Source organism: Bos taurus, chromosome 8, assembly GCF_002263795.3.
Source record: "Bos taurus isolate L1 Dominette 01449 registration number 42190680 breed Hereford chromosome 8, ARS-UCD2.0, whole genome shotgun sequence".
In the NCBI taxonomy this organism is placed as follows: Eukaryota; Metazoa; Chordata; class Mammalia; order Artiodactyla; family Bovidae; genus Bos; species Bos taurus.
The window spans coordinates 65610869-65626660 of record NC_037335.1 but is presented as its reverse complement, the minus strand read 5'-3'; the positions used below and the strand labels follow the sequence as shown (position 1 = coordinate 65626660).

General features: G+C 38.6%; 1 protein-coding gene across 1 annotated transcript in view; it reads right to left on the bottom strand.

The window, feature by feature from the left end:
- Positions 1-1380: 1380 nt before the first annotated feature.
- LOC100297540 (testis-expressed protein 10) overlaps positions 1381-15792 on the bottom strand; it is a 32223-nt gene continuing 17811 nt past the window's right edge. The window contains exons 5-7 of the mRNA XM_059889324.1: positions 15264-15397; positions 4535-4615; positions 1381-1566 (exon numbers count right to left, since the gene is read on the bottom strand). Coding sequence (XP_059745307.1) covers positions 1381-1566; positions 4535-4615; positions 15264-15397 — 401 coding nt within the window. The remainder of the gene's footprint in view (positions 1567-4534; positions 4616-15263; positions 15398-15792) is intronic.

Sequence of the window (15792 nt, the reverse complement as noted above, 5' to 3'; positions counted from 1 at the left end):
ATCATGTGATGCTCCTTTCATAGCATCAGGAGTGCTGAGTAGTTCTGACAAGTTCTGACAAAAACCTAAAATATTCACCATCTGACTCTTTACATAGAAAGAAGTTTGCTGACTCCTGGTATAGAGAAACAAAATGAATTACATCCTTAAATCAACATAAGTAACTCTCATGATGATGCAAATCAAGTCATAAAAAAATACACTATGATTCCTTTTATATCAAACTCTTAAAACATGCAAAACAAAAATGCACTGTTTATAAATGCACATAAAATTTTTATATAAAAAGGCAGCAAAGTACTAACACAGAAGTGATCTCTGGAGGTGTAAAAGAGAAATTTAACTATGGAAAGGACATGGACAGAGTGCATGCTGACGACATTCTATTCCTAAACCTGGAATTTAGCTAAATGGATGTTCGGTTTATACTCTTTAAACTATTTAAATGTTTCATATAATCATATGTATGACATATTTCTATGACACTTAAAAGCTCAAAAAAGACTTGAAAGGCAAATGTCAAAATGTGACAGAATGATTTTTATTTTCTTATATGTGATCATCTCTTAAGACTGTTTAATAACCTTCTTGCAATGAACTGTAAACAGCATACCGAAAAGAACATAAGCATGAGAACACTTTTTGAAAATGAAAGTGAAATCTTCCATACTATCCTAGAAGCTTTAGTCCAAAAATTATATAGGAACAAAAGTAATAATTAAAAAACACCAGCATCTTAGAACAATTTCCTTAAACCCATGAATTTAAAATTTGACTCTGGCTAGTTCTGCTAACTGCTAAGTCACTTCAGTTGTGTCCAACTCTGTGCGACCCCATAGACGGCAGCCTACCAGGCTCTCCCGTCCCTGGGATTCTCCAGGCAAGAACACTGGAGTGGGTTGCCATTTCCTTCTCCAATGCATGAAAGTGAAAAGTGAAAGTGAACTCGCTCAGTCGTGTCCTACTAGGCTCCTCCGTCCATGGGATTTTCCAGGCAAGAGTACTGGAGTGGGGTGCCATTGCCTTCTCCGTGGCTAGTTCTAATGAAGCCCAAACAAAATACAAAGGCTCGTATTAATAAGTCCATTCTTCTAAAACATAGAATTTTCTTGCCAGATCTATAGCAAAGTTAAGGAACGCTCCCAAGAAACTCTATAATACCATCTAACTTTTCAAATTTGTAGCTTACAAGAAAAAACAAAAACTAAGACTGGTATACCTCATCACAAAGGGGATTCACAAAAGAACAAAGAAGCAGGTAGCGAGGGATATACAAACTCTAAAAAAGAAGTAGATTTTGGAAATATCTTTTATGGATTGATTGACTGAAGGGAGTTGAGCAAGTAGGAAAAAAATTAAAAGTTTAAGAGTACAAAACTGTTACCTTTTTCTTAGATGTTCTGCTTCTCCTTTCTCTAAAGTAAGCAGAAAATAAAGCAGACTATAGCAACAAGAAGCCAGAAACGGCAGTAGAGTTTCACTAAGTACACACGTATGATCCAGGAGCTTACAGATAACACCCAAAACACAGCCAGCTGTGCTGTCAGGAATTACAGTCAATCCAACCTAGGCAGAGAAAAATGAGGTTAATGACCTCTTCACAACAGCCCTTTTCCCCAGAATAAAAACAAACACCATCACCTGGACAATTAACCTCCCATCACTACTGGTAGCTCAGATGGTAAAGAATCTGCCTGTAATGTGGGAAGATCCAGGTTTAATCCCTGGTTTGGGAAGATCCCCTGGAGAAGGGAATGGCAACCTACTCCAACATCCTTGCTGGAGAATCCCACGGACACAGAAGCCTGGCAGGCTACAGTCCATGGGTCACACAGTCGGAGATGACTTAACGACTACACTACTACTACTACTGGTGGAAATCGGTACAACCACAATACGTGCCATGCCCCCCACCACACCTTAAGGTCCCGTTTTCCTCTGACAACTAACTGCTACCTGAAATGACTCTGAAAATATTTAAATTCAAGAAATACTATCACACTCTCCGACATACATCACAGCAGGATCCTCTATGACCCACCTCCCAGAATATTGGAAATAAAAGCAAAATAAACAAATGGGACCTAATTAAACTTAAAAGCTTCTGCACAACAAAGGAAACTATTAGCAAGGTGAAAAGACAGCCTTCAGAATGGGAGAAAATAGTAGCAAATGAAGCAACTGACAAACAATCTCAAAAATATACAAGCAACTCCTACAACTCAATTCCAGAAAAATAAACGACCCAATCAAAAAATGGGCCAAAAAACTAAACAGACATTTCTCCAAAGAAGACATACACATGGCTAACAAACACATGAAAAGATGCTCAACATCACTCATTATCAGAGAAATGCAAATCAAAACCACTATGAGGTACCATTTCACGCCAGTCAGAATGGCTGCGATCCAAAAATCTACAAGCAATAAATGCTGGAGAGGGTGTGGAGAAAAGGGAACCCTCTTACACTGTTGGTGGGAATGCAAACTAGTACAGCCACTATGGAGAACAGTGTGGAGATTCCTTAAAAAACTGGAAATAGAACTGCCTTATGACCCAGCAATCCCACTGCTGGGCATACACACTGAGGAAACCAGAATTGAAAGACACACGTGTACCCCAATGTTCATTGCAGCACTGTTTATAATAGCCAGGACATGGAAGCAACCTAGATGTCCATCAGCAGATGAATGGATAAGAAAGCTATGGTACATATACATAATGGAGTATTACTCAGCCATTAAAAAGAATACATTTGAATCAGTTCTAATGAGGTGGATGAAACTAGAGCCTATAATACAGAGTGAAGTAAGCCAGAAAGAAAAACACCAATACAGTATACTAACGCATATATATGGAATTTAGAAAGATGGTAACAATAACCCTGTATACGAGACAGCAAAAGAGACACTGATGTATACAGAACAGTCTTTTGGACTCTGTGGGAGAGGGAGAGGGTGGGATGATTTGGGAGAATGGCACTGAAACATGTATAATATCATATATGAAACAAGTCGCCAGTCCAGGTTCGATGCACGATACTGGATGCTTGGGGCTGGTGCACTGGGACGACCCAGAGGGATGGTATGGGGAGGGAGGAGGGTTCAGGATGGGGAACACATGTATACCTGTGGTGGATTCATTTCAATATTTGGCAAAACCAATACAATATTGTAAAGTTTAAAAATAAAATAAAATTAAAAAAAAATACTATCAATCCAATCCCCCACATCCCCTTCAAGACAAAGTCTCTTAAATTTTCTAGATGTTACAATTTCTACTGTTGGCCAAAAACATTATTTAAAAGGATTATTTCTTGCATCCAAAGAAAATCTTGATACCAACAATCACATTTACATGATCCTGAGTATTCAGACTGGAAAACGCTAATCAGGCACCACCCTCATCCCAGGAAATTAAATGCACAAACCAGAGTTCATTTTATAATTATCCTTCCCCTGCCCTTTGATTTGACCGGTCATTCAGACATAACCAAGGAAAATCATCTGCAACGGAGTAAGGTAATACCACACTTACTCTTGACTGCCTCACTGCCCCAGATCCAGACAGGGGACATCATGGTACACTAGCTCACCTGGACTCTGCTGTATAAACAGTCATTAAGGTGGACTCTGTGTAAGTATACACAGTCAAAATCTCCTGCAAGCAACTGTTGAGTAATCATAGTCTGCAGGCTCTGAGGTCTTAACCTTTCCACCAGGCTGTCTGAAGAAAGTGACCGACTGGAATGCTGATCTTGGAACAGTGAATGTAATCAAAGGAGGGCATACATTTCTAGAGTGGAAGTTAAAAAAAAAAAAAAAGATGGGGATCTTTGGAGATACAATGTATATGGATTGGAAGTTTAATAGCAGGAAGAAAAGGGTACTGAAGTCAAAGTGGTAGTCTTCCAATTTGAGGGTAGTAAAAGGGGGTACGCATGTGCCTATAAAATTATCCAAACAAGTGACAGTCCCTTGAAGAAAACCTTGGGGGCTCTCCCTTGCACTGTAATATATCATTATACTAAAAAGTCAAAGATCAAAGTGTAAAGGTTGGAGGAAGTTAAAAGCAAAACCCAGGCATACCTAATGAGAATTCAATACCACTGGGAACAAGAGACATCCACAAGCCCAGAGACAAGTAAGTTTCATGGCTAAGCTCACTGTTCCCAGTGACCAGGCCTTAAGCTTGTGAGGTGACAGCCCTACTCCACACCTCACCCCTTCTAGGTATGACACCAAGCACATGTTCATGAAAGCATTTCAAGTCAGAAAGATCCAAGGTATCATTTTAAGGTCTTTCATTGCTCATATGTAGAAAGTAAGGGCCATTTCCCTAAGGTCACAGAATTAATTAGCAACAGCCAGCAAACAAACCAAGATTTCTCAGTTCTCACCACAGATGAGAGGCCATGAAATTATTAAGCTTAGATTCTGGACACTCAGTCTCTCCCCGATTATGGCAAACCAAATCTTAACCAGTGAATCTCTATGCTTTTTGTGTAACAGAAAAAATTTTAAGTATATTTACCAAATGCTTACTGATGGCAGTCTGCAGGACATCAAAGCTTTGGCTTCGGACAGGGACAACCAATAAACTGTGACAGACTGTCTGTGAGAAAGGAGAAAACCGGTACCAAATCAGAACACTGTAGGTCAGAAACAAGTCCAACAGTTTTTTTTAAACCTAGTTGCTCTACATATTAAAAAGAAACTCAACAAGAAGTGACTCTAAAGATGCAAGCACCAAACAAGCAATCCTCATATATATGTGCTAATTTTCCAAATAATTCATTTATTAAATACTTACTGAGCACTGTGGAGAAGGAAATGGCAACTCACTCTGGTATTCTTGCCTGGAGAATTCCATGGACAGAAGAGTCTGACAAGCTACCAAATATGGGGTCACAAAGAGTTGGACACAACTGCCTGACTACCACACAAACTGAGCTAGTCTTATCAGGCGCTACACACAGGAGTGAAAGAATGAGAAACTTCTGTCTCACAGCCCTCGGGTAGCTTACAATCAACCAAGGTAGAGCCCACATTCCCATTAAATAAGTGCTACAACAGGGAGGTCTCAGTGATGTAAACAAAGAGCGGACAAAAGCTTTTCTCCCATTCGGTGGAAAAATACATCATTGAAAAAAACATGATCCAGAAAATAGAAATACCACGTGCAAATTATGCTGCCTCTTATTCCCTAAAGGTAAAAGAACAGTCTATAAGGAAGAAAAATATGAATGAGATGAGAATCAAATCTTTAGTATTTTTAATTTTCTAAGATCTTAAAACAAGAAGCAGAATGATAGCATCAAGTCCTTCAGAGAATCACAACACAACTCCAGAAGTTGATGGAATGCAGTACCAAAATGAAGTATGTAGAAAAATCCCATGGGGAGACAAAGATAAGGCTAGTGGAAATAAGACTATGACTCTAGGAAGAGAAGGAACAGTCAAGATAAATTCAAGAGAACTGTCAATCCTCAAAAATCAACAGTATCTGCATTATGTCTCTATAAAACCTCTTGCAGAGTGATAGTACCCAGAGTTTTCACAGGGCAATTGTCTCCGCTTTTAAACCTGTAGGTAACAATGTAAACAGGATTATTTTCAATGCTATCTTCCTTCTTCAAAATGAGCATAGTGAATATTATCATTCATAAAAGGTAAATCATATTTGAAAGGCCCATTCAATAATAAATGATCACTCAATCCCCTCCTTTTTCCATTCTGCCTCCCTCCCCTCCTGAACAAATCAGTTCTAAAGCTACTGCATGAGGCCAAGCTAGACATCAGCACTAGAGTCAATGGGAGGGCTTCAGTGGCCCAGAGTCAGTTAACTGTTAACAAATACAGGTGCTCTGTCCCCAAGAATTGGGAGTTCAAATGGGATAAGAAAGATGCCCACAGGGGAAAAGGGTGGCACCAAAAGGAGACGATCACAGACGAAGTGACCGAGTAGGTAAATATATTAAGTAAATGGAAGTCGGGTTTCTCACCATCAGAAAAAGCAGATACAAGAGGGAAAGGAGAAAACCAGAATGAACCCCATGGTGTTGAATTCCTGATTTCTGTTCACTGATAAGGTCTGGGAACAGCAACATCAAATAGCAATGAACACACTTATAAGAGTCGAGGGCTCCGGCCATATCAGCCTGAAGGCGCCCGATCTCGTCTGATCTCGGAAGCTAAGCAGAGTCGGGCCTGCTTAGTATAAAAAAAAAAAAAAAGAGTCGAGAATTGTTTCCTAAAATGCATTCTCCACCTAAAGGAAAACTGGGCTTCTTAAAGAAATACCTGATTGCTGGGCTGGGACAGGGGAAATACAACACGAATCTGAAACAATCTGTGATACAATAAAGGTAGTACAGCTAACCCTTGAACAACACGGGGAGGGGATTAAAGGCACAGACCCTCTGTGCGGTTGAAAATCTGCACCTAACTTAATAGCAGGCCCTCCACATCTAACGCTGTTCGTATCTGCAGATGCAACCATGGGTCCATGCAGTAATGTAGTATTTACTACTGAGGTAAATCTGCATGTAAGTGGGCCTGCACAGTTCGCACCTGTGTTGTTCAAGGTCAACAGCACTCAGAGAAACACGAGGACATGTCAAAAGAACAAAGACGTTTGCTTCCAGGAGGTGACCATGGCAAACGTGAGTATCAAAGATAATAAAGATAGTAAGGAAATTTACCCCACTGGAAAATATAAGAAACCATACTAACAAAAAGAAAGAAATGAATAAAAGAGAAGACCAAAAAGAAGTGATATTTACACTGTTTCAAAACATCATAAAATGTTACTAAAGGGGAAAAACTAGAGTGCAGAAGGTGACCAGATACCACTTACTCAAGTGGGCAAAGTGAACATCTAATGGGACAAATCAAAACCCTGCACCGTCTGACAAGCTGCCATCAGAATCCCACAGCATCACTTGTCATATTCCTGCCACATCTGTACAACCTGATTTAACCATGCGGAAATAAACCTGAATAGAGAGAAATTTTACAGAATAACTGTCCTGCAAAAAAGATGCTTACTCTTTAGAAGAAAAGTTATGACCAGCCTATACCTAGACAGCATATTAAAAAGCAGAGACATTACTTTGCCAACAAACGTCCATCTAGTCAAGGCTATGGTTTTTCCAGTAGTCATGTATGGATGTGAGAGCTGGACTATTAAGAAAGCTGAGCACCAAAGAATTGATGCTTTTGAACTGTGGTATTGGAGAAGACTCTGGAGAGTCCCTTGGACTGCAAGGAGATCCAACCAGTCCATCCTAAAGGAAATCAGTCCTGAATGTTCATTGAAAGGACTGATGTTGAAGCTGAAACTCCAATACTTTGGCCACCTGATGTGAAGAACTGACTCATTTCCCTGATGCTGGGAAAGATTGAAGGTTGGGGGAGAAGGGGATGACAGAGGATGAGATGGTTGGATGGCATCACCGACTCAATGGACATGAGTTCAATTCCGGGAGTTGGTGATGGACAGGGAGGCCTGGAGTGCTGCAGTCCATGGGTTTGCAAAGAGTCAGACATGACTGAGGGACTGAACTGAACTGATTCTTCAAAAATGTCAGGGTCAATGAATGACACTGCTTTATCAGCAAAGTCAGTGTACTATTCTAAATCCTATGTTGTCATTTCAACAATCTTCACATCTTTACCAGGGGTAGATTCATTTGCTCATTCTTTGCTCATTTATTAGAAGCAACTCTTCATCTGTTCAAAGTTTTATCATGAGATATCTGCAATTCAGTCACATCTTCAAGCTCCATTTCTAATTCTAGTTTTCTTGCTATTTCCACATCTGCAGTTACTTCCTCCACTGAAATCTTGAACTCCTCATGAAGGTTGTAATCAACTTCTTCCAAACTCATGTTAATGTTGATATTTTGACCTCTCACTATGAATCACAAATGATCTTAATGGCATCTACAAGGTGAACTCTTTTCCAGAAAGTTTCCAATTTACTTTGCTCAGATCCATCAGAAGAATCTCTATTTATGGCAGCTTATTTCTTAAATAATAAAACTTGAAGGTCTAAATGACTCCTTGATCCATGGACTGCAGAATGGATGCTGTGCTAGCAAGCATGAAAAAAACATTAATCTCATTGTGTATCTCCATCAGGGTTCCAGAATGACCACTGTTTTGTCAATGAGTAGTAATACTTTGAAAGGAAGCTTTTCTTCTGTGCAGAAGATATCAACAGTGGGCTTAAAATAATCAGTAAACCATGGTGTACTGTCATCCAGGCTTTTTCCTTTATAGGGCACAGGCAGAGCAGACTTAGCATAATTTTTAAGGGTTCTAGAATTTTCAGAATGGTAAATGAACACTGGCTTCAACTTAAAGTCACCAACTGCATCAGCCCCTCACAAGAGTCAACCTGTCCTCTGAAGCTCTGAAACCAGGCACTCACTCCTCTCTAGCTAAGCCAAGTCCTAGATGGCATCGTCTTCCAGTATAAAGCTGTTTTGTCTATGTTGAAAGTCTGTTATTTAGTGTAGCCACCATTTCAATACTCATCTTAGCTGGATCTGCTGGATAATTTGCTGAAACTTCCCCATTAGCTATTTCACCTTACACCTTCATGTCATGGAGACAGCATCTTCCCTTAAGCCTCATGAACAGTCTCTGCTACCTTCAAACTCTTCTGCAGCTTCCTCACCTCTCTTAGCCTTCAGAGAATTGAAGAGACTTATTAGAGTTTTAGGGCTTCCCTTGTAGCTCAATTGGTAAATCTGCTTGCAATGCGGGAGATCCGGGTTCGATCCCTGGGTCAGGAAGATCCCCTGGAGAAGGAAATGGCAACCACTGCCAGTATTCTTGCTTGGAGAATCGCATAGACAGAGGAGCCTGGTGGGCCACAGTCCATGGGGTCACAAAGAGTCAGACACGACTTAGCAACTAAATCATCATCAGGGTTTTGCTCGAGATTTGGCTTTGACTTTAGGGAATGTTGTGGTGGTTTGATCTTCTATCCAGATCATTCAAACTTTTTCCATGTCATCAAAAAGGTTGTTTCACTTTCTTATTATTCCTGTGTTCATGGAATAGCACTTTTAGTTTCAAGAACTTTTCTTTTGCATTCACAACTTGGCTAACCAGCAGAGAGGTCTAGTTTTCAGCCTATCTTTGCTATCAACATGCTTTCCTCACTAAGCTAATAATCATTTCTAGCTTTTGATTTAAAGTAAGAGATACCCAACTCTTCGCTTCACTTGAACACCTGGTGGCTCAGACGGTAAAGAATCTACCTGCAATGCAATAGGCTGGGGTTTGATCCCTGGGTCAGGAGGATCCCCCAGAGAGGGAAATGGCAACCCACTCCAGTATTCTTACCTGGAGAATTCCATGGACAGAGGAGCCTGGCAAGCTACAGTCCATAGCATTGCAAAGAGTTGGATACAACTGAGCAACTAACACACACACACTCACAGAGGCCTCTGTAGGGTTATTAACTGCCCTAATTTCAGTACTGTTGAGTCTCAGGGAACAGGGAGACCTGAGAAGGGGAGAGAGAGGGAACGGCTGGCTGGCGGGGCAGTGAGAACACATATTTCACCAAGTTCACTGCACTATCTCATGTACGGTTCATGAGGACAATTAATTACAAAGCCCGAAACAATTACAACAGTATTATCAAAGATCACCAATCACAGCTCACTGTAAGAAATAACAATGAAAAAGTGTGAAATATTCCAAGAATTACCGAACTGTGACACAGAGACACGAAGTGTACCAGTGCTATTGAGATGACAGACAGCCTCAATGCAGCGTTGCCACAAAACTTCAGTTTGTAAAAACTGAATCTGCAAGTACAATAAAACACGGCCTACTTGTGCTAAAGTAGGGACTATGGGCATTTTGTCAAATAGTTTAAGAAAACAGAAGTTCTTTCTACTGCAGTTGTAATTTTTCTCTAGGTCTGAAATTGTTTCAAAATAAAAGTAAACAAAAATACAAACACAGAGACACACAAACATACACATACACAGGCAATCTTCACTTTTGCAACTACAGTGTGAACCGAAACTTGCATACCTCCGATTCCTGACCTCACAGTACACAATTCCAGAACAGGCACGGCAATGTGCTAGTGTGGAAACTAAGAGTTTTTAAAAAATACAAAACTTTACTTTTCCTAAAAAGATTTTGTATGTTTAATTTCTACACTGAAGTATTTTCTACCTAATTTTATACAGAAATGTCATACACATAAAACTGTTAATAAAATCAGAGGTTTCAAAAACAAAGAAAAATGGTCTATTTCTTAAACTATGGTAACGTTTTATTATTATTCTTCCGAATTTAGTTAAAAAGTAGTCTTTTCAAACCATTCAAAATTTTATAACGACAATGAAAATTAACCATAAAACCTTCCACTGGCTCTGGAAAAGACACTTCCATTTGGGAATGATATCTCTGTCCAAAGACTCCTTTTCCCTTTGTGATCTTTCCCTTTTAACTACTATTTCCATCATTAATGGCAAGATCATACAATTCTTCCTTCAGTGTTTAGAAGAAATGATCACAAAGACACCAAGTGAAAACTGCAAGGTCCAAATCAGAGTATGTTATTTGTATAAAAGGAGAAGCCAAAAGAATACATATAATCATTTGTGAAGACACAGAAGTTATCCAGAAGAATACATTTAGAAACTAAGGAAGGGAAGTGGATGGCTGGGAGACAGGGAATGGAAGAACACTTTTACTATTATCCTTCAGTTCTTCTAAATTGTACTTTGTGGGACTTTCCTTGTGGTCCAATGGTTAAGAATCTGCCATCAATGTAGGGGACACAGGTTCAATTCCTGGTCTGGGAAGATTCCACAGGGCAACGAAGCCTGTGTGCCAGAACTAATGAAGCCCTAGAGCCCATGCTCTGCGACAAGAGAAGCCACCACAGTGGAGTGTGAAGCCTGCACTCCACAACTAAAGAGGAGCCCCAGAGAGTAATCCCCACTTGCTGCAACTGGAGAAAGCCTGTACATGGCAACAAAGACCTCGTACTGCCATATGTAAATAAATAAATTCTTAAATGTATTAAGTAAATAAGTAAATTATACTTTGTGAAGAAAATCTACTCAGAAAATAAAGGTCCGATTTAAATAAAAAACCACTTCAGACTAAGCAGATAAAACAACTAAGCAAACCCACTCCATGGACTACTAACTTTTTCAAATGAAATAATAATAAAAAATCAATTTTTACACTAAGGCTGTCAAAAACTACATATATTTCAAATAATTTCATATGAAAAGGCCAACTTAAAGGCAAATTTTATCCAAAATAGAACTGGAATCTTAACTTCAAAAATGAACAATGTAACTTTCAGATTTTTCCTAATTTATGTCTTAACATTTCAAAGACAGCATCCTTGAAGTTTAATACATGTCCTTGCCAATGTACACTCAGAAATATAACCAATCACATTTTCACGACATGTGTCTTTACACAGATGATGTGATTCTGAAAAATTAAAATTGTCAAAGAAAGATTATTGGAGTTGTCCAAGTTATTAAACTAGACACTTAACAAGTCTATGTCTGGAATCTGGGGCCCACTGATGAATCCCCATACCATGCTTTCCCCAATCCATAATGATGTAGTTTAAAAACATTAGAAACAATCTCACAAAACAACTACTACTACTAAACCCAATCCTTCCAATCGAGTAGTGTGCAAGGCCTCAATCTCTTCATGCACTATGGATTAAGATAAAATGCCAGATATTAAATATGCAGGTTGGTTACCTAACTCATTAGTTTTCACTGTTTAAAATCCACTGTTTTTTGAAAGCCGATATATGAACATAGTTAGGCACCGGGTAATAAAGAGAAGAAAGTATCCCTGGCATGACCTAAGTATTGTGATCAGAGTCAAAAAAACCATGAGAGAAATGTGTTCAATGTCTACAAAAGGTGTAGCCCTAAGATACAGGAAGGACATAAAGATTATTCTGGAAAAGAATGAAAGTAGTAGTAAATAGATCAGCTGAATAAAATCAACTGGTATAGCAATAAAACAGATTTAGGTTCTAGAGACTACCCTGTTGAGAACAATGACAAAGGTTGTTTTTTGTTTGAAAAGGCTATGGCCTAGCAATTATGAGTTACAAGAAAAGAATATACAGTCAATGCTCTAACCAAAAACCTTATGAATCATTAAAAAAAAAAAAAAAAAGTTAGCTAGCACAGAATACAACCTCAGAATTTGCAAGAAAGGTTCCAACCAACATTGTTTGGGATGACACAACTGCAATCCTACTGGGCAAGTACCTTTCAATGCAAGGAAAGAAACTGAAGAAATAAATAAAAGAAATTAACTAATATATAAATATCTTACAGACTCAAATCCTTAGTGCTAGTATTTATGATGCTTTTACATATTTATATATTTGTAACATGAAACAATTCTGACCATTAGCGTAAAAGATCAGCCCTATAATTCCAATTTAAAACACTACTAACAGCTAACCTAGACTTGTAGTTTTAATCTGAATTTCACTATAAACAGTACTGAAACTTAAGATATTAAGATTCACCATGCTTGTAAGTTTATTAAATGTTTTAAGATTTACCATAAAAATTGTGAAGGTCTGTCTGAAAACTGAACTATTTACCAAATAGTGAATATATTTATTTAAACTGTTTTTTAAAGCTTAAAATATATTTGCAAAAGGGATAAAATGTAATTAAAGTCTCCTTTTAAAATGATTGCCTAAACTTACTATATTTATCTAAAAAGATTTGTTAGGTTGAACTTTAAAATTCAAGGGAAATTTGGGGTTTAAAATGTAACTTTGATAAACCATATACTAATTCTTTAAAACCAAAGGAACTTCCAAATAATTTTTTCTGTTTAGAAAAACCCACCTTCAAGGATACAAAATCCTACTTGACTCTTACTCATCCTTCAATATCTGTGCAAAATTCTTCCTTTTCCTTTAAGCCTTTCCTCTTCTCGTTTTTATTTTTTAACTTTACAATATTGTATTGGTTTTGCCATGTATCAACATGAATCCGCCACAGGTATACACTTGTTCTCCATCCTGAACCCTCCTTCCTCCTCCCTCCCCGTACCATCCCTCTGGGTCATCCCAGTGCACCAGCCCCAAGCATCCAGTATCGTGCATCGAACCTGGACTGGTGACTCGTTTCATATATGATATTATACATGTTTTAATGCCATTCTCCCAAATAATCCCACCCTCGCCCTCTCCCACAGAGTCCAAAAGACTGTTCTATACATCAGTGTCTCTTTTGCTGTCTCGTATACAGGGTTATTGTTACCATCTTTCTAAATTCCATATAAATGCGTTAGTATACTGTATTGGTGTTTTTCTTTCTGGCTTACCTCACTTTGTATAATAGGCTCCAGTTTCATCCACCTCATTAGAACTGATTCAAATGTATTCTTTTTAATGGCTGAGTAATACTCCATTGTGTATATGTACCACCGCTTTCTTATCCATTCATCTGCTGATGGACATCTAGGTTGCTTCCATGTCCTGGCTATTATAGACAGTGCTGCGATGAACATTGGGGTACACGTGTCTCTTTCCCTTCTGGTTTCTTCAGTGTGTATGCCCAGCAGTGGGATTGCTGGGTCATAAGGCAGTTCTATTTCCAGTTTTTTAAGGAATCTCCACACTGTTCTCCATAGTGGCTGTACTAGTTTGCATTTCCACCAACAGTGTAAGAGGGTTCCCTTTTCTCCACACCCTCTCCAGCATTTACTGCTTGTAGACTTTTGGATTGCAGCCATTCTGACTGGCGTGAAATGGTACCTCATAGTGGTTTTGATTTGCATTTCTCTGATAATGAGTGATGTTGAGCATCTTTTCATGTGTTTGTTAGCCATCTGTATGTCTTCTTTGGAGAAATGTCTATTTAGTTCTTTGGCCCATTTTTTGATTGGGTCGTTTATTTTTCTGGAATTGAGCCATAGGAGTTGCTTGTATATTTTTGAGATTAGTTGTTTGTCAGTTGCTTCATTTGCTATTATTTTCTCCCATTCTGAAGGCTGTCTTTTCACCTTACTTACAGTTTCCTTTGTTGTGCAGAAGCTTTTAAGTGTAATTAATTAATAAATTAATTATGTTTATTTTTGCTTTTATTTCCAATATTCTGGGAGGTGGGTCATAGAGGATCCTGCTGTGATGTATGTCGGAGAATGTTTTGCCTATGTTCTCCTCTAGGAGTTTTATAGTTTCTGGTCTTACGTTTAGATCTTTAATCCATTTTGAGTTTATTTTTGTGTATGCTGTTAGAAAGTGTTCTAGTTTCATTCTTTTACAAGTGGTTGACCAGTTTTCCCAGCACCACTTGTTAAAGAGATTGTCTTTAATCCATTGTATATTCTTGCCTCCTTTGTCAAAGATAAGGTGTCCATAGGTGTGTGGATTTATCTCTGGGCTTTCTATTTTGTTCCATTGATCTATATTTCTGTCTTTGTGCCAGTACCATACTGTCTTGATGACTGTGGCTTTGTAGTAGAGCCTGAAGTCAGGTAGTTCCATTCCTCCAGTTCCATTCTTCTTTCTCAAGATTGCTTTGGCTATTTGAGGTTTTTTGTATTTCCACACAAATTGTGAAATTATTTGTTCTAGCTCTGTGAAGAATACCGTTGGTAGCTTGACAGGGATTGCACTGAATCTATAAATTTATCCTTTTACCCTATGGCATGCCACTCCAGTACTCTTGCCTAGAAAATCCCATGGACGAAGGAGCTTGGTAGGCTGCAGACCTGGTAGGTTGCTAAGAGTCGGACATGACAGCGACTTCACTTTCACTTTTCCCTTTCATGCATTGGAGAAGGAAATGGCAACCCAGTCCAGTGTTCTTGCCTGGAGAATCCCAGGGACTGGGGAGCCTGGTGGGCTGCCGTCTATGGGGTTGCACAGAGTCGGACACAACTGAAGCGACTTAGCTGCAGCAGCAAAAAGAAAATAAATGTGTCTCTATCATTCAAACAGCTGATTTATTTTATTCTAGTGGCATAACTTTTATGAACAGTCTTCTTTAGGAATCTACATCGCGTATCCAAGGATCACATGTACTTTCAGAATAGGGACTGTATTTTATACTACTCGGCTGCTGCTGCTGCTAAGTCGCTTCAGTTTATACTACTCTAAATCTCTAAAAATATCTTACACAAGGCAATGCTAACACATAGTAACTATTGGTGGCTGATGAACTGAATTCTAACAATCTTGCATGCCTTTTCAAATGGACCATTACCTCTGTTACGTCCCAATGGTGTAAAAACTGATCCAAGTCAGTGAGGTAAAGTAGCACAGGGGAAAGCTGCGTCTGGATGACATGAGGCACTCCTCGAAGGCTCTGAAGCCAAGTCAGTTCCTCTTTTGAAAACCCTAATTTGAGTAAGAAAGCCAGTTTAAAATAAATTGCAAAGCATGTAACATTCTCAAATAATTTTAAAAAATAGACATGTATCTTCAAGTTAAATTGTTCAAGCTGTTTTCCCTGAATTTCTTCATGTATTATTTTAAAAAATGAAATGCCAGCAATGTAATAAAATTCATATAATTATGTACACAAAGATGTGACCTGAATCAAATGTGTAACACATCAAGAAACAATATTATACCCCTTACACTGAGGACTTTCCACCTTTATACTGAAATAAATGTGAAAGACATAATCATTCTAATTAATGTCAGGTTTAAAAAGCAAATGAACAAGAGTAACAACATGCTCCTTCATACATATACCAAACTCGTATTCTTACATAATAGCCTTTCAAATG